The sequence below is a fragment of the Dasypus novemcinctus genome, chromosome 4, assembly GCF_030445035.2.
Source record: "Dasypus novemcinctus isolate mDasNov1 chromosome 4, mDasNov1.1.hap2, whole genome shotgun sequence".
In the NCBI taxonomy this organism is placed as follows: domain Eukaryota; kingdom Metazoa; phylum Chordata; class Mammalia; order Cingulata; family Dasypodidae; genus Dasypus; species Dasypus novemcinctus.
The window spans coordinates 8,538,339-8,558,145 of record NC_080676.1 but is presented as its reverse complement, the minus strand read 5'-3'; the positions used below and the strand labels follow the sequence as shown (position 1 = coordinate 8,558,145).

The 19,807-nt window shown below is 40.0% G+C and overlaps 1 protein-coding gene across 2 annotated transcripts in view; it reads right to left on the bottom strand.

The window, feature by feature from the left end:
- The window catches only part of CLSTN2 (calsyntenin 2), a 666,422-nt gene that overhangs the window by 401,544 nt on the left and 245,071 nt on the right, over positions 1–19,807 (bottom strand). For both annotated transcript variants that reach the window (XM_058295067.2, XM_071214548.1), the window contains one exon: positions 6,733–6,855. In XM_058295067.2, coding sequence (XP_058151050.1) covers positions 6,733–6,855 — 123 coding nt within the window. The remainder of the gene's footprint in view (positions 1–6,732; positions 6,856–19,807) is intronic.

The following is a 19,807-nucleotide window of genomic DNA, read 5'->3' as shown; positions in this document are numbered from 1 at the left end:
CTTCCTGCCCAGATTCCAGAGGAGGTCTGAAACTAAGTCTCTGAAGGGAGAGCTATGGACTGGCCTCTGGCTGAGGCAAAGAGAATGCTCAGAGAACAGGATGGGAAACCAGGGATACTCTGCCTTCTGGCCCTCAGCAATGACCCTCAAACAAACCAGCTGGGAATGCAAAGGCCCATCACCCACGAGCCTGACACTTATGGTGTATTTACTCTTAGGAGCAAAGCTCAGACATTCTTTGTACAGGACAGATGACGATGGCAGGAGCCAAGACTGGTGGTCCTGAGGGACCTGGACAGTGAAGTGAGGCCCAAATGTGATTAGTCTACAGTGCCCCCGTGGTACAGTCACAGAACTCTTTCATGGTTTATGCCATTGCCATGTACTACCTATGGCAGTCTGTGGCTTTTATGAACCCCAGAAAATCATGTCCTTAGAGCTAATCCATTCCTGTGGGTATAAACCTATAGTAGGTGGGATCTTCTGATCAGGTCAGTTGAGCAGGGCATGGTCCAGGGTGGGTCTTAATCCTCTTACTAGAGTCCATTATACATGTGAAGGACATGGAAAGAGAGAAACCCACAGAAGCACAGAGAAAATCTTTACTGTGAGTTTATAAACTAGTAAAGACCCATTCTAAAAGCCAAGCTATTTCTGGTAAATGGCATTTTGACAGCTTAGCTGATAAAAATATTACTTAAATACTTACATACTTTATTTAAATTGAGATGTTTTAAGAAACTCAAATGAATTTATTTAAAAAGATAAATGACTGAAAGTGAAAACCAGCGATACTTGCCTCAAATAGAAAGTAACCAAACTAAAATGCAACAGAATGCAATGAAAATTCTAGCTTGATGATGTTGCCCATGGAAGGCTCTGAGACAGAGCCTGTTCCTGCTTTGTCAAAAGAAGAGATTAGCAAGTTTTTGAGAGGTGTTGGACATCTTGAATCTCCCAAACTTCAACTTTTTCCTTGACATAATCAGAAAGATTAAAAAAATACCTTAAAAGGAATGACTTACTCAGCCTGGGATTCAGCATTAGTTAACACTACATCTGGGTACCATGTAAACCTTCTACTGCCAATGAAATATGTCTCACCCGCTGGACTTTTAACAGAGGAGAAGCAGAGTTTAGAGTCTGAGGGTCTCTTACTTGAGTTATAGGACTGATCTATCATCAACCAAGCAAAGTTGAACAGTTTACTTAATTTCTCTAAGTCTCAATATCCTCATTAGCACAACAGAATCATAATAACTGACCTACCATCACAGGGTTGGTGTGAGGCTTGGGTATGATTGTGTGTGTATGTGTGTTTATAATGAAAGGGCACATGGCTTGTAATAGTCTGAAAATATATTTTATAACTAATAGATCATTCCATAGGGATCAACACATAGAGAATATAAGGACATTTAGTCCCATAGCTGATCAAAACTAATGATCATAAGTAATGATTCATAGACTGCTGCACAATTTACAAACCATTTTCACCTACATTATTTAACTGATGATCCCCAAACTATCACAAAATCAAACAATCTAGGTTATATAGCTTAACGGTAGAAGTGGGTGGTTGTGTTAAGCCTTTAGAACAAACTCCAAATGTACTTTTACCCTTTCCTTAACATCATTATCATAGACTATAATCACATTATTGTAATTAATGAAAATGTACAAAACATCTGTGAATTATTGGCGATGATAAGAATCGCAAATATTATCACTATTACCTTTGTTATGATTATCCAAGCTATGATTTATTGGGCATCGACTGGCTGCCAGAAGTGGCTGTAAGAATTTTGCATTAGTCTCTTGTATAACCCATATATTAACCCTAGAAGAAAGTACGATTATTACCCTGATTTCGGCTATGAGGAAACTGGTCCTCCGAGGAGTTAAGCAATTCACCTGAGACCACGCAGCTAAGAAGGGGCAGCGCTCCAAGCCTATGATGCTTGACAACCTCTCATTCCTCTCTTGCCACATGCCATCATGGCTAAGCCAAGCCCTCTGGGAGGGTCTCTAGCACCAGATATTTATTGAGTTTGAGGCATGAATAAGGCCCCTGGGCAGGCCCAAAATCAAAGAGGCAGACCCTGAGTGGAACAGGGAGAACAAACCGATTCAATCATGGAGGAAAGAACATTCTATGCTGCAGCCAAGCTGGTACTGTAGCCAGCTAATCAAACCAGGCCAAATCACATCCCAGGCAATTTTCTGGGCAGCCTTCAGAGAGTCACCCAGGCTGAGAAGCCAGCCAATTATGCCTGATCATTCTCTGCAGCCGTGTTCTCATACAAGACAAGTCCAGACTGACCCAATGTAGACAAATGAGCAGTTCTATTATCTCTGAAAGGCAATCTAATTCTCTTCAAATTTAAAAGTCTCCATAGTTTCCTAACAGGCCTCAGTGGGGCTTATGTAGAAATTAATAAGTTCACAGTGTGCCCGGCTTGCTTTCATTAACATTTTTTGCCATGCAGTGGACAGGATTTTCATTATCACTCAAGGATTTTTCTGTATCTGATTCTCTAAGAAGGTCCTGTCTGCAGGGCTCAGACCCTGGGTTAAGAATGGAGTCAAGTTGAATGGACTTGACTGAGGGCTGAGGGAGGTTTCACTGCCTGAGAGTCAGCACCTTTACCTGACCAGGTGGGGCATAATTCACAGGGAAAGGGAATTCTCGGCAAGTGGTGAGAAGTCCTGGGCTCCAGTCTCAGCCCCCACTGCAGGCCTGCTCTGGGATGCTGGACAATCTGCTTAGCCTCTTTGTGAAGTTAGTTATTTCACCCATAAAATGCGAAGGGAGGAGGGCCTGGGAAAGAAAATTCAAGTTTATTAAACTTTGACTACATCCTGAATCCATGCAGAATGAGTCATAGCTATTCTTTATAATTAACCAAAACAACCATCCTGGGCCACTTAAATTATTTTATAGGTGATGATAGTGAAGCTACTGTAATCAGCTACTCTATAGATTGTCCCTAAGCCATGCCGTTAGAGTCATACAGGGACCTGGGGAGGTAAGAAGGGGCTTGGGTGATGTGGATGGGAGTGCAACTTTTCTGGAAGGCAATTTACAATGTTTCAGGAACTTTAAAATGTTCATATCCTTTGACCAGTTAATCCAGTTCTGGAAATCTATCCCAAAGACAGAATCTTAAATGTGAGGACATATTGAAAAATATTTGGAAATAGACTAATTGCCTATCAATAAGAGAATGGTAATGTATAGGACACTGAATGGAAAAGCATGCAGTCATTTAATCAGTTGCAGAGAAACATTTAATGAAATGGAATATATGTATTAGTGTGGTAGAAAAAGTAAGTTATAGCATAAAATAGGAGGTATAAGTCAAATTTTTTAAAAATTGAAAAATGACTGGAAGAAATGCACTAAAATGTTAGGTGGCTTTCTCTGGGAGTAGGAAAATACATATTTTGTACTTTCTTCTTTGTACTTTTCCATATCATCCACATTTCATAAGATACATAATAAAAGCTCTTTTTATCCCTGAATTTTGTATTTATATACAAAATGCAATCATGATTTTTATTTAAATGGAAATTACTTGAGATCACATGATTTCTGAATGATACTCTAGCAGAAACTATGTGCAGGGAATTGCTCCAGAAAAGTTTTAAAAGGGAGAAAAAGACAAGAAGAAGCAACACAGAGCAAAAAATGATATGGATGGAACCGATTTCCAACGCGCCTAGAGCTCAGCTCACAGACTGAACTAGAAAAAAAGACCATAGGGGAAAGGGTAGAAAAATCGTCATACAATATAAGAGCATTTGAAGAGTATGGTGGGGGGAATAAAAGCTTCAGCTAACTTCTAGAAGTGATAGAGCTGACAGATATGAATTTTTCAATTTTATGAGAATGATAGGGATCTGAAATAAATCTTCAGAATTTTCTTTTTAAGATAAATGTTTTAAAATAAACACTTGGTGAATGGATGGATGGCTGGTGCCTGTGTCCTGTCTTGGAGCTGATCATAAATAAAACCAAGAAAAATAGCTTTGACCATTCTAAAAAGCACCTTTATTTTTTCACTTAAGAACTCAGAAGATTATACTTTGATGCATTAAGCTAGGTTTTTTTTTTTTTTAATACCATTGCAAGTATCCAGTGGAATATAGAAATTATTTTCCAGTGGAAATAACTACGTGGGGCTTGGCTTAGAAGCCAACCTTAGCTGTTGGAAAACCTGTTCACACACCCAGTGGTCAGAATACAAACTCAAGTTTAAGTGCATTTGATGGGTTTACGATTTAAGGAAATTCTTCCAGTAATCTTCAGGTTAAACAATTAATTGTTCTTCAGCCCGACAACTGAGGAAGTTAAGTAATCTCATGTAAATCCAAATTTTCAAATGTATTTGCCTGAACTGCTTTTTCCTCCATTCTCGTCTGTAACCTTACCATAGGGCAGCTTATTCAACAACGACGGTTTCCTTTTTTCACTCTTGGATGAGAGCAGGGATACATCAGAGGCAGAGATAATGAATAACCTGACACATCCTCATCTTTTAAAGTGTTAGCCTCACTAACTGAAATGACTTAATGGCATCCGTTTACTTCCGTTTAATTTCTCACTGATATTCTCTATGTCCCATTTTCAAGATAGGTCACATATGCAAATAGAGGGCCTTTGATCATTTAAGAGAGGTGGGCACGAAGAAGCTGAGGGAAACTGTAAACCCAAGGTCAGTCTAAGGAGTAAGACCCCACTCAGCAATTCCTTATTTCAGATTTGATTCCATCCGGATCAATCAGAAGCCTGCTTTTTAGGCCAAATCTCCCGATATTCTAAATGCTGACTCTATTTTAACCAAACCAAACACTTCCATGACCCATACATTTCCTGCTAGTAATTGTTGAAAAATCTCATTTCCAAGGTGATGCTAATGATTGTTGATTAAACCCAAGATCATATTAGATGGGCCAAAGAAGGGAGGAACCGGAGTATTCCTAGGCTAGCAAAGAAGGTACCTCATCTCTCATGGAAAGACAGTGTCGGATTTACATGTCCAAGTGGAGTTTAGCTGAGCTGGGACCTCAGTGAATGTTTGGAAAAGAAGGTGTATGGAAATGCTCCAACTTTAAACACAATGGGAAGCCACAGATACCCTTGGTGGGTATCATTGTACTTAAAATAAATAAATCTTTCTTCTGAGAGCCAAGCGTATCTCCCCAAAGCTCTGCAAGAATGCTTATGGATTTATCTTCACCCAATGCTGAATTTTCCCTTTTAACTCACCCCCTTGCTCCTTACTTTATAATGTTCTGAAATGAAAAAAGAGACTTCACAGAGCTTATCTCATAGAAGTGCAAAGGAGCCAATTTTTTTTTTCTGCCCAAGTAGCTCATAATGTAGCAGAAAACCTGTCAGAAAAAATAGACTTCATTATGGTGAAAACCTCAGCCTGGCACCCATCTATCATAAAGCAATCTTCTAGAAATCTTGAAAACCTTCATTAAATTTTCCGTCTTCCTCCTGACAGTTATAAAACGTTAACAATATTACTCATGATGCAAGCATCTTCAGAAATTCTTGATCCAATCCTTCCTCACCCTGCCATCATCTGTCCCATTCTCTGTCACAATCCATGGAAGCACATAACATACCCACATTCTTCATGTGGTCCTCCTGGGACCTGGCCCTTCTAGAAGTTCAGAAGGGGAAGTAGGGTACTCCTTGCTAAGTAACATAAAATAAAGTGGCCACCTATATTGGGCGGTCCAGGAGGGACCCCTTTCAGAAAAATAATTTTCCAAAAGACCTGCACTGGCTTTTGGAGAAAACAGAATAATGGAATGCACCCTACAGAACTGCAGATAAGCACCACCTGGTGATAAACCAATTTGAGTACAAGAAAGATATTTTAACAGAATGGACCACCATACCATACGAATATATCTACTCCCTACTTTATAAGACCCATCACATAATAAGAAGCTTTAATGTCAGTTAGTCACTGTGCCCTGCCACCCACTTAGAAATCCCTAAATGCCTTTATGAGCAGCTGTGACCAGATGGCTATTATGACACTCACTCTGAATTCCCTGGTTTGAGCTCCAGCAGGTACTCCTTCAGTAGACCTGCAGCTTTGATGATGCTGGAAACTTTGCTTCTTTTGACATCTTTATGACAGAAAGAAGGCTCTCCAGCCATATGCTACTGAGGACAAAATGGTATTGCCCTTTGATTCCCCTCCCAAAAAGTCATGCTACTTAGAAGCTCAAGAGCAGTGCCCTGTCCTACTGCTGGCAAATTGAATTGACCCTTTTCTCCCCTTTTCCTTTTTTCTTGCCACATTTACCAACTACATGCCTCCAACCGTCCTGCTATGTAGGCAATAGGAATAGTGGGTCACAAACTGTGTCATATCTTACCTATGAGTCACCTTTCTAGGGAAAAGTCCCCCTCAGAATCTCACCAGCCCACCTTCCCCAACTCCAGGGACATTTAAACAATTTACTATATTTCAGAAAAAGCACTGTATTGTAGCACTGGATGCTACAGCAAGGAGAAAAAATATAAGGAGATAAAGAATTCGTCCCAAAAGTAAGAAGAGGCATGCAGCTTTAACATCCCAGGCTGACATGAGATGCACGGGGTGGCAGCAATAGCTATAAAGCCCTAGTTTGGCTTCATGGAGATTTCCCAACATGTCTTTGAAGAAAGCAAAGCTCAACCATACTGAACTGCCATCTTACCTGCATAAGGTACTGGTGCATCTTTATCCAGGGCTACAAGGGGTGGGTCCAAAATGACCGTATCATTGTTCTCAGTTATGACTCCATGATATGAGGTTTCAATCCATGGCTTGTGCTTGTTGACTAGAAAATAGTGGAAAGAACAAACAATTAAAAATATTGACTTTAAGATTATCATTTGAATAATACATGGTAATATTATTGATATATATTTACCCAATCATAGGCTCTTATGTAACGATCCCCCAAGGGTCGTAGACCGTGTTAATCTCACTTTACGCCCAGGAAGATGGTTCAACAACTCATCCAAGGTAAATGCAAGGTAAGGGGTGGCACCAAGTCTCAAACACCATTGGACTTTCACCTCACCAACATCCCATTATTTTCATTTCTAGATGCCCAGTGCAGATAGATATTATTTTAAAAGATTTAAAGCTTTAATCCTCAAGTTATTATCCATTAATAGATGTCACTATTTCAGAGTTAAAGTTTATTAACAATCAACCAAGTAGCAGATTGTGGCTCTGTGTGTTGGGATTTCTGATCTCAGCCTGATCTCTGATCCATCACTGGAGGCTGTTACTACATTTTACATACGTACATACAAACTAACATAGGTATATACATAAATTTGTGCATGTGTACATATATCTTTTAAGTATTCAATAAACATTACAATATTTTGTGATCTTTCAAAAACTATGTCTACCTAAATGATCAAAATTATATAGAACCATAAGTTGCATGTCAATAATTTGACCAGGTGAATGTTTATATTACCTAATTATTAATTAACAATCTTAAAATGCACATTGAAAATACTTATTGTCAACAAGTACTGATGAAAGGCAGAGAATGAGAAAGAGACTTGAGTCAAAATTGGTGTACTATTTCTATGTGATCACTTTATCTGCCAAATATCCAATTTCTGTTGATTCCTGTCCTGGCATATCTAGTCTGATTTTGTTCTGGTCCTGCTATCTACTATCCAGTAGCCTTCTGCTTGGGCTCCCAGTATGAACTCTTGCCCCACTCAATTTCCATCCTCCACATGGTATCAAGTGATCTTTCTGAAATATTAATCTGACCACTCAGCAGTAAGCTCCCTAGATTCTTTCAACCTATAATTAGCACTATACCCATTTAATATGTGCCCAGAGCCTTAAATCTTCTGGCTGTTCATATACTGGTTGATCTCTGAATCACAGCAGAGTTGCAACACCTACTCTCCACTTCATGGGACTCACCCAGGACAACTAACAGAAGGATGATGATGGACAACGCCCATCCCAAAAAACAAGAGTATCTACAACTGTAAACAAGACAGTTTCATCCATCTGCCCCACGAGATTTAAGCCCCTTCTCAATTGGAAGCAGAGTGGGCATCAACATCCCCAAATCCTCAAGATTAAGGAACGAACAAACGTAAGGGTGAAATGCAAATATGGACCAAAGTAGACTTATTGTTGCTCTAGTAATAGAAGAACTTGCAACACTGATATAAAGACAGTGGTCATCAGAGGTTCTGAGAGGAGGGAGAGGGGCATTTTTGGGACACTGGAATTGGTTTGCATGATATTGCAGTGACAGATACAGGCCCCTATACATTTTGTGAAAACCTATAAAATTGTGCAGCAAGAAGTGTAAACAACCATAATGTAAACTATAGACCATGATTAGTAGCAATGCTTCAGTTTGTGCTCATCAATTGTAAGAAATATACCACATTAACGAAAATTTTTGTTAATGGGGGAAAGTGAGGGAGGAGAGGGGGCTGGTGTATATGGGAATCCCCTATATTTACAATGTAACATTTATGTAACCCAAAGCTCCTTTAAAAATAAAGGAAAAAAGAAAAACAGAAAAGACTGAAAAATACATGAATAAAAAATAAAAGGTATCATCACCATAGCAAAGCTGGGGCATAGGTGTGACCATTATGAAGATGACCAAAGCACTTCTCACCAGGTGTGACTTTCCCAAGACCACATGATTACTGATTAATAATTGAGAATACCATTTTTAAAATTTGCTCATACCTCATGATATCCAAAAGGCACAAATGTGTATATATACATACATATATATGCGCATGTGCTTTTAACTATATAGCATATTTTTTCAGTACCCACGGCAAAGCAAGAACTTATGGTATTGAGAACAGCTTTGCTGCAGTGGCTCCTCTCGCCTTCCCACCCCATCAGCCTTCCACAGGCCATTAAAGGGCTCTTCAGCATCCAGATTGATTGCAATCTCAACCGGGGCCGCCATTTTGCTCCTTCTCACTCATTCTGCAGCAAACATGAACTGATTGCGAGGCAGTTTAATGGGGTAGGAGCATATGTCTTGCTGTTCTCAGGTCTTGATTTCTGAGACCCATTTCTGATGATTGAACCATGCCCAGGGTGGACAGCAGATCTGCCTATTTCAGGTCTGAATGGGGAGCAGCAGGCTCATCCATGCTCATATTTTGGCATGCAGACGGGCGCTTCATTATGGACCTTGGAAGAATTACAGCCATGCTGTGCTGTCCCTACACTCCCTTGCTCTTTTATTAGTCATCAACACAAATGCAATGTAAATAATTTGCAGCTGTTGGGAGAAACAATTTATCTTTTCTCCCCTTAATTAAACCTTGGGGCCTATTCATTAGAAATGTGTACAGAGCATACGCCAGGAGCTCATCCAGTGTTTCAGATTCGTTGTGCCACTTGGCTCTGTGGCAGACAATGAAATCTAGAGTCACAGTTCGTGGGTTTCAGCTCTGGCTTAGATATTTCCAGACTGGTCTGTGTAAGCCAGTTGTCTTCTCAGAGTTTCAACTCCCTCAACAGTAAAACGGGAAGGACACCACTCACAGGGTTTTCATGTCATTCGGATACCCTGTGATAGACACACAGCTTTTGCCCTTTTCGCTACTTGGGCTCACAACTCTGCTTCCTCGGCAGTGGCAGGTAATCTGCAGGAGAGGTGGTTTATAAACCTTAAAGTTGAGTTTTCCCTCATTAGTGGGGACAGGTTTATTTCCCTCTATCCACTGCCATGCCTCCTCTTACTCTCTCCACCAATACTTGCTATTGGAGTACATACCACGTATTAGGCACCTTACACGCATTAATCAATCCTCACAACATTAGGTAAGGCGCTAGATCTCATTCTGCAGGTGAGGCGTTGAGGCTCACAGAGGTTTACATATTCCTATTTTGGAAAATAAGAATGTAAACATCCCTCGGATTTTCTCATTTCTCTTTCACTATCTAAGTTCCCTCAGCTCTATCTCAACTTTTGCTTTGACAAGGTTGAAAAACATTTGTATTTTGATGTGTAACCTAAATTATGTCTTCTATGCTTTATCTATAGAACAAATTCTTAGGGTTGAAATCCTATAAAATCAATTTATATTGGCTTTACTACAAGGATAGCTTTCATAGCTGAGCCAGTACTGCAGAAGCATTACTTTTCTTTCCTGGTAGTCCAGCAGTCATTCAAGGGACAACGTCCCTTGCGTCCAAACCCTCCAGATTCTCTATTCCTGCACTCCAGCAGATGCTGAAATCACAATCCAGTTTAGCTTGCAGCATATCCAACCTCCTTTGTATATAGCTTCCTTAAAAAATTTTCTGAATTGAGTGAATGCCTTTTTATTTTTACTGAGTAATGAAACACAGGACTCCTTCCCCACATGCCACCCTGTTTTTCTACTCTTTAAATCAGTCCATCTATTACACATTCCTCAATTGTGAAACTCGCCTCATAGGACTATTGTGAGGACAGGAGGAGACATTGCAGGCAAATTGGCAACCCTAATTCCCCTGGGAGAGGGTAGGCATTCAGATACTCCTAGCCAGCGCCTGCTCTGTCTGCTGAGTAATCGCCGAGGCATTTAGCCCCACTTCATTCATTCAGCAAATATTTATGAAGTATCTAAAATGTGCAGAAAACATCCTGAGCTTTGATGATAAATTTGGGGAAAAGCAACAACAACAACAACAACATATCCCTGGAAAGAGTATTTGACAAAGTTCAATTTCCATTTGTATTTAAATCTAGCAGCAAACTAGAATAGAAGGGAACTTCCTCAACCGGATGCAGAACTTTTACAAAGTAAAGACAGCTAACATCATGCTTTATAGTAAAAGAGTGAATGATTTCCCCCTAGAGCAGGAGCAAGATAAGGTTGTCCACTCTCACCACTTCCATTCACGTTGTACTGGAGGTTCTAGGCTGGGCAATAAGTCAAGAGAAAAACAAAAGGCATCCAGGTTGGAAAGGAAAAACTAAGATGATCTTTATATGCAGACAACATGATCATCAATGCAGAAAATCCTACAGAATCTACAAAAAGCTACTAGACTTAATTACTGATCAGTAGAACAGAATAAAGAATCTAGAAATAGACACATATAATTTTGGTCAATTAATTTCTTACAAAAGTGACTAATTCAATTGGGGGAATCATTATCTTTTCATTAAATGAATTGTAAAAATTTGATACACATATTCAAAAAAAGAACCTAAATCCTTACTGCACATCATACACAAAACTTATCTTTAAATAGATGATGATCCTAAATGTAAGAGTTAAAATATTTTAAAAATGAAAGAAAAGAAAAAAATCTCAGTGTCCTTAGGTTAGGCAAAATTTTCTTAAAAGGGATACAAAATATATGAACAAGAAAAGATAAAATTGTCCTATCAAACTACTAAAACTATAAACCTCTGTTTCTTGAAAGACACTTGAGGTTTTTTTTAAGCCACAGAATGGGAGAAAATATTTATAAAATATATTTCATAAGGGACTTGTATCCAGAATATATGAAGAACTTTCAATTCAAAAATAAGACAGATAATCTGATATTTTAAAAATAGGCAAAAATTAAAACAGACTATCATCAAAATAATTTATGAATGGCAAATAAGAACATGAGAATACACTCAACCCTTGTAATCACCAAGGATATACATATTAAAATCACAATGGGATATCACTATTCCCCCCACTAGAAAGGTTAAAATAAGAAGGCTGACAATACCAAGTTCTGATGAGGATGTGAAACAACTGGAACTCTCATACATTGCTGGTAAGACTGTAAAGTAGTACAGCCACTTTGGAAAAGAGTTTAGCAATTTCTTATAAAATGATACAGTAATTCTACTCCTAGGATTTACCCAAGAGCAATGAAAATATAATATCCTTAAATCTCATATGCAAATGTTCACAGAAACCTTATTTAGAAAAGAGCCAAACTGGAAACAACTCAAATAGCCATCAACTGGTGAATAAACAAACAAATTGCAATATATATATGATAGACACCTATTTAGCAATAAAAAGATGTCAATGAAGACCACTCATTGCAACAATATGCATAAATCTCCAAGCATTTTACTAAGTGAAAGAAGTTAGATACTAAAGACTGTATGCCATTTTGGGCCATTCCTGCCCTTCTAGAAAATGCAAAGGTAGAGGCATGAACAGATCAATAGTTGTCAGGGTCTGGGGGTGAGGACGGGGTTTGATTGCAAAGGGGCTGAAGGAAAGTTTCTGGGGTGATGGAAAGTTCCTTGTCTTGACTGTGGTAGTGGTTATATCTACCTACGCATTTGTCAAAAAATCAGTCAAATTGCTCATTTAAAAATGACAAATTTTGTGATATGTAAATTATACCTCAATAAATTTAGAGCAAGAAACAAAGTCCCTAGCCTCAAAGGGCTCTCAGACTAGAGCAGGGGTTCTTAAACTTTTGTTCCACGGACCCCTTTGCCAGTCAGGTAAAAACCACAGACCTCTTACTAAGTCCACACTATACTGTATATTATTTAACAAATATATCACACCCGCACCAACACATCCCCACAAGAATAACGTTTTTTTTGAATATCAATTCAAGCTCATGGACTCCTTGTTAAGAACCCCGGGACCGGAGAGTGGGTTTCTTGACAAAGTCTTAGATTTCCAGAGGTGCTGTAACAAAGTACCACAAACCAGGCAGCAACAGAAATGTAAGAAACAGAAATTATTGTCTCACAGTTCTGGAGCTAGAAATCTGAAATCAAGGTGTTAGCAGGGCCGCGCCACCTCTGAAGTATCTGGAAAAGAATGCAATCCAGACCTTTCTCCTGGCTTCTGGCAGCGACTGGCAATCCTCGGTGTTTCTTGGCTTGTGTCAACATAACTCCAATCTATCCTCCTTATAGGAAACCAGTCATATTGGATTAGAAGACCACCCTACTCGAGTATGACCTCATCTCAATGAATTCCACATAAAAGTACCTGGATTTCCAAATAAGATTCCCTTCTGAAGTATGTGGGGATTAGGGGATTAGGATGAGGATTAGGACTTGAACATATTTTGGGAGAATACAGTTCCACCATAACAACCAGTGTGTTAAGAGGTAGATAAGAAGAGGAAACATGGGGTGCTATGGCCAGGGAGGCATTAACCCAGCCACAGTCTGTCAAGATTGCCTCTTGGGGAAAGCAATAGGCAGTAGGAGTTAATCAGGGATGATGGATGTGAAGGGTTTTAGGCAGAGGCACTTTGATGGGCAATGGCTCAAAGGTAAAAAGCTCCTAGTATATCTTGGGGGGAAATGCAAGTTGTTAGGCCTGGCTGGAGACCAAAGTCTCAGGCTGTGCAAGATCAGCCACAAGGCTGGACTGATGGACAGAATGCAGATCACCAGGGCTTATCGGCATGAATAGAAATCTTCCAGGAGCCAAACCAAAATCTGGTATATGGGACTCTGGGGAACCATCTCCTTTCTGGAAAGAGCAGTTGGTATTGAAGACTATGGCTTGGCTGTTATTTCTTACTTAATCTGTCCCCCCCCCCCCAGACAGATGCTTTGGCTTATTGTTCCCATAGACGGAGGTCAGTCAGCTCACACTTTGCTCTATTTGGATGTACTTTTGGAAGAACTGGCCTTTTATCAGCTTTTCACAAGGTAATGTCCCTGTTAGCTGTACACTCTTCCCTGAGCTCTCTCAAACCATGACCCTTTAGGACTGCTTCTTGCCTCTGTCTTGTCTCTTTGCCATGGTGTTTCAGCATCTGGAAAATGCCTGTGTCTTTGCACTCATGCAGAGGAAACACCAGTGTGATATTTCTGCTCCATTTACCAAGAAATTAGGTCTAGCCACCCAGTGTGCCTGTAACTACAGCCTTTTCTCTAGGAAAGCTCCTTGGCTCTTCGTTTTTTGCTTCTGCCTCTGAAAAAATACATTAAGGCTCAATCCAAACTGCAGGGCCAAGTAGTTGATGATTTACCCTTCCAATCTTTCTGCTTTCATCCTAAAGTTGATCCTTCTGGCCACCACTAGCTCCTGAATGTTTAGAACTCCAATACTGCTCCCTGGGTAAAAGCTAATTATGAATAAAACATTTATCAATTGCAAAATTCTCTAGTAAGGTTAACTGTACTCTAATAAATATAACATTCTAGTAGTCATGCTGGTTTTCTGTCTGCCATACCCAACTCCTCCTTCTGGCTGATCTTTGGTGGAGCTACTTAGACCAGGATGGCCATCTGGCCCCTGGGAGAACTGATGGAAGAAGTAGCACAGGTCCTAGATTGAATCTTGGAACTTTCATCCATGACCCAGAAACTATGGTCAGATGGCCATGCTGAAAATTTAGAAGTCATCATGGCTGGCATCAGTGTCATGATTCTTCAAGTTTAGGGAGAGCTGAGAAGACATTAAAATCTGAGAAAGCCAATCTGCCAGGAGATAGGAGTTGGGAACAGACCCACACCAAGCTGCTGCAGAAGATATGGAGGCAGGTCCTCCATTCTTATTTTCTGGTCCCAGGTCCTCTTCCCCCTCAGTGGACTCATCAGCCTGCCATGCGTGGCTGCAGTTGCCAACTGAGACCTTTCAATAGTTCTTCCTGACCACTATGATTTTATATGTACTAGTTTGAGTGAGTGTCACTACTTTCAATAAACTGATTCCTACCTACAATAATTATAGCAACACTTTGAAGAGTATTTTTATTCCCTGCTCCAGAGTAAGGGTAATGGATAAGACTGCCTAAAAGCCCAATATGATCCTTCTCCTCCTTGCCTAGGATCCTTTGGCAGCCAATCTGCCTTCTGCCACAAGATGAGGGGAGGCCACCCAAAGGTCCCAAGCTCCTTAATCCCCCACACCTTTGCCCTCAGCATGCTGGCTGCTCCTCTCCACACACCCCTTTCTCCTGGCTCTTGCCTGCTCGTCCTTCCAGATCCAGCTCCAGTCCCACCTCCTCAGTGCCCTTCCTTTGTGGTGGGGCACCCCGTACCACTGGCTCTCCTGCCACAGACCCACTATCCCTCTTCCCCACAATCTGTGAGCCCCATGGAGGCAGACATGGCACTTAGCATCTCAAGTGTCCAGCATATAGTAAGTCATTGATAAACGAAATGAGCACACCCTTGCCTTGCTGCTTGCCTGGCACAGTTACCCATGCTTTCATTCCTACAAGTAGAAAGTCCTACATAAGCCAACTAGAAAGAAGGAGTGTCTCCCAATCTTAGGGTGACAACCACCACTGAATTACGAGCAATATATGTCCCACACTAGAGGTACCAATTAGAGAGTTTTAAATACAAATCCTATGTGTCTTTCATGGGAATGCAAAGATTAGGAGAAGATGAGACACATTTCCCTGCTTCAGCTTGGTTGAAGAAATATTTCTGGAACAGATTACTGAGTCATTAGTCCTTCACAGCTTGATAGGTGCTTTCAGTAAAGGCAGAACATCACTTTCCTTCTCTTTCTCTACCCATGCCTTCATTCCTTCTTCCCGTTCATCCATCCTTCTATCTCTCCATCCACTATCCATGTTTTCCCACTCCAATCCTCCAATCTGTCATCTATCTTCCATAAATATGCAATTGTTTTTGAGAGTGAGTATTTTCAAAGTAATTTACTAAATTTCTCCAGCTGAGTATGAACCATGTGCCATTAGCCCATTGGGTATTGGTATGTGGACCAGGAACAAGGCCAGGGAGAATCATGCACTGCGGTACTTTGTGGTGTTACAAAAGTGAGATTTTAAGTTGTCTTTACAGAAGCTGTCTGGATAAAGTTAATCAACTAAAATTTGACCTAATACAGACCCTGAGTTTGGGTGCAAGAGGTATACTAGCTTAATATCAAAGTTCTACTACTACCTACTATCAGGGTCTATTGGGTAAGTCTTTCAACCTTCCTGACTCTCTGCTTCATCTCTATAAAATGGAGGTAATACCAACTCCACAGGGCAGTTGGTAGGAGGATAAAATGAGATGCCGAGTGAGAGCTGGCTCAGTGGTACCTGGCACTTTGTAGGCTCTTCAATTCGGAACCTCAACATCCACAGACTGCGAGGAGGACCCACACATGTCCAGTGCATCCCAAATTGACAATGCCCAAGTTCCCCAACAAATCCTTTGTTAAGTTGAAGACCCAACCAAGCCTTAGGCTTAATTTGCAGACCCTGCAAAGTTTCGATTAAGTCTGTGAAGAAGAAAGGGAGCCATGTGAGGAAAAAAAAAAAAAGATCATTTAGATTAAGAAGAAGAAAAAAAAGACTGTGATGGCTTAATGTTCCCATTCAGCTGCTGGAGCCAACTCATTTTCCCACAAAAAAAATGTCTTACCTACTGAACAACATTATTGGACTGAAGTGTGCACTAAATTGCTATATCTATAACTCCCAAGATTGTTATTACTTCAATATTTCATACATCACTGTATTTTAAACACTTTTAATCCTTATAATCAGCCCTTAGCTTACTTTGGAATGTATGCTGCTGAGCATAATCATCTAAAACTCTTTCTGCAATTGCCATTGTCCAGCCACAACCGGGACATACTTAGCCTGGCGCTGACACTCCTGAGAGCCTACTAAGTGCCAGGTGATCTCATTAAATCCTCACAGTCCCCTGTGAGAAGACAGTGCTGGTTCCATTTCATGGATGAGGGAACAGAGGGACAGGGAGGGTGATGAAATCAGACAAGGTCAAGGACCCTAGATGGAAGAGCAGAGGTTTCCACCCTGCTCAGCCATTCTTTCCCCTGCCAGAGGTCAATGCAACAGAAGCTTTCCTTTCCAATTCCTGAGGGCCCAGCCTTGGACCAAGAGCTCTGGAGGGAGCACAAGATGACAAACTAGCCTTTTCTATTGAAGAACCTTTTAAAATGTTACATCCAAAATGAATTAGAAGATCTGACGAGATGGTACAAATTCTTCTTAACCTCAGATAGAAACACCATATTTTTGTTTCTCTACTGGCAAACTAATAAAAAAAATCTTTGTGACTTAAGCTATCAACTATGTGCTGGAAGGTCGCAAATGTGTGATACATTTTTATTGCAAATTCTATTTCATGCCTTAGATCCCAAGATGTTCCGAACGACGATGGCAATTATCTGGTTTACAGTATATTCACTGCAAAATGTTCACCTGCTTCTCAGTGCTTCAGCAAGAAAGCACTGGCAGGCCAATTTCACATCTTATTTATGGGGATTGTTATCTGGATTTCTCCAGCATCTGGCTCCTTTCTGGGAAGTCGTGGAACATCAGAGGTAGAGGATAGGCACAAGGAGCCTCTCCTCTCTTCTTCCTCCCAAATATACACTATAATAAAGCTGCAAGCCAAATACCCAAATCACCCTCACAACCAGCCCCGAGAATACAGGTGCCAGACAAGAGGGCTCCATTTCTCTCGAAATGTCTCTACTCCTGCTCATTATTTAAGCTTTAGCTCAGGAAACACTAACTCGGGGAAGTTTTCTCTGACCTTCTCCAGCCCTCTACCTCCAAATACATATCCCAGACTGAATGATGCCCCTGTCCCCTTGTCCTCCCATCGTCCCCTCTGCCTATCTCCACACTAGGATGTAAATGTCCTTTTGCATCTTTCCTCTATCAGATGGTAGAGAAAGGTGCTATTTCTTTCACATCTGTATCTCTAACCTCAGCACAGTATTTCTCAAAGTATTGTCTGGGGATTGGGGGTTGCAGAGAACTTTAAGGGTATTCAAGAGGTCAAAACTTGATGAAAGTACTAAGCTACTATTTACTTTTTTTTTTTTTTGCTCTCATTGTCTCTGGGGGAGCTTTCCAGAGGCTATACAATGCAATATTGCAACAGATTGAATGCAGAAGCAGAGAAGAGAATCCAGCTGTCTTCTATTAAGCCAGACATTAACAACATCTGTGGAAATGTAAAAAAAAATAAAAGGCAATTTTCTCATTTTTTTTAATTTTGGATTTTATTTTTAATTAAAAGTATGTTCTTTGTCAATATGGAATGGATTTATTGTTGCTTTTTCTCTGAATTAATAAATGCATGTTTTACAATGATATTTTAATTACTAACACAAAGAATTTTAATCGGTGCACATGAAAGCTCTTTGGGGTTTTTAATACTGTTCAAGAGTCTAAAAGAGTCTGAGACCAAACAGTTTTCCATATGACCTGGCAAAGAATTGAAATATAGTCCATACTAGTCAATAGGAAGAAAGAGAAAGGGGGTGATGGAGGAAAAGAGAAGGGAAAAGAAGGGGATACAGACAACAGAAGGAAAGGATGTCTAAAGTCATCAAGATGAGGCTCACACAATCAATTCTTAGATTCAACTACATTGATCAATGTAGTGACAAAATCAGTTATTTTTCTGGTTGCAACTGGTTGACTGAATATCATGCACACCAATTGTTGTGATACTGTGTAAGTAATAGAACCTCTGATTCTTTTGGAAAAAGAAAGAGGAGCATCTTCTCTTGTGTGAACTTGAGTACATGCTGTCAAGAGAATAACTGTCTGAAATTACAGTTCTTATATCTCTTGCAACCTGGTTGGAGAAACCGCCATAAAAAGAAACACACGTCATAAATCATTCCTGCAAAAGGTATCAAAGGTTAAAAGCATTGTGATGAATTTCTGAAATAAATCTGGACCATGAATTTTCAGAGTGTTTGGGAGGCAACAATTGTGCCTCAAAAGAGAAATCATAATCTTACTTACGTAAAAGGGTAACTCCACTCTTAAATGTGTCAATTTCTCCTAGAGGTAAATAGAATTGGTATTGTCCAGATGGGAAGTCTCTTAATGCCTAAGGCATCCTTCACAAAAGAAGTGTGTGAGACCCCTAGTGTCACCAGTACTAAGGATGGGGCCTTGGCATGCAGTAGATATTCGACAAATGGATATTAGAGGATCATGAATAAATGAGCAAACTCTTATCACTTTATTTGAGTAAAGGCCCACGTACAGTAGTTCTACCCCAAATATAAATTATCCTAACCAAGAATGATTCTGGTTTCAATACATTTACTTTCTAATAATTTTTGGTTATGAAGAGAATTTTAGTTTCTATATACAGCAACATGTCTTCGGGGCTAATTAATTAAATAAGGAAGAAGCAGGGAAAAGAGAAGCAAAGAGGATGGAGACACAAGAGTGAAGGAAATCAGCAGAGGGTAAACACTGGCCTGGAATAGTTTAACATGGAATGAGACATGCATTGAACAGGCAGGTTGAAAAGACCCCAGCAGGAAAAGCAATTCCTGCCATGAAATCAGAATGTCACTGGGCATTTGGGTGGAGAATATGACATGCACATTATCTGTTACAAAGCACACAAATGCACTAGCAATTAACTATTTAGGGTTAGGAGAGTATTCATACGAACAAATTATGATAAATGGAATTAATTGTCAGGGCTCCTTATATTGAATTAAAAATGGGTACCATGTCATTGATAGTCTTTTTATTTGGCATGCTGTATGTTAATGAAAATAGACATATTTATAAAAATAATTGTAAGTTAATTCCCATCATTTCCTCAAATCTTATTTTTTTATTCTTTTCTTCTTCTTCTCTCTCTCTCTTTTCCTTTTTTTATTTTTTTTTAAATTTTTTGAATAAGGACTGAATTTCTCAGCAATGATGCTTCTCCTCATTGGACTTTTCCAGAAGCCCAGTCTAGTCCATACAGTGTTCCCTACAAGCAGAGGGGCAAGACCTCCCTCTGCTGCCCAGATGGCCATTTGTGGGGTTACTAGATCCCTTGCCCTCTCTGACATTAGCCAGTCTAGGTT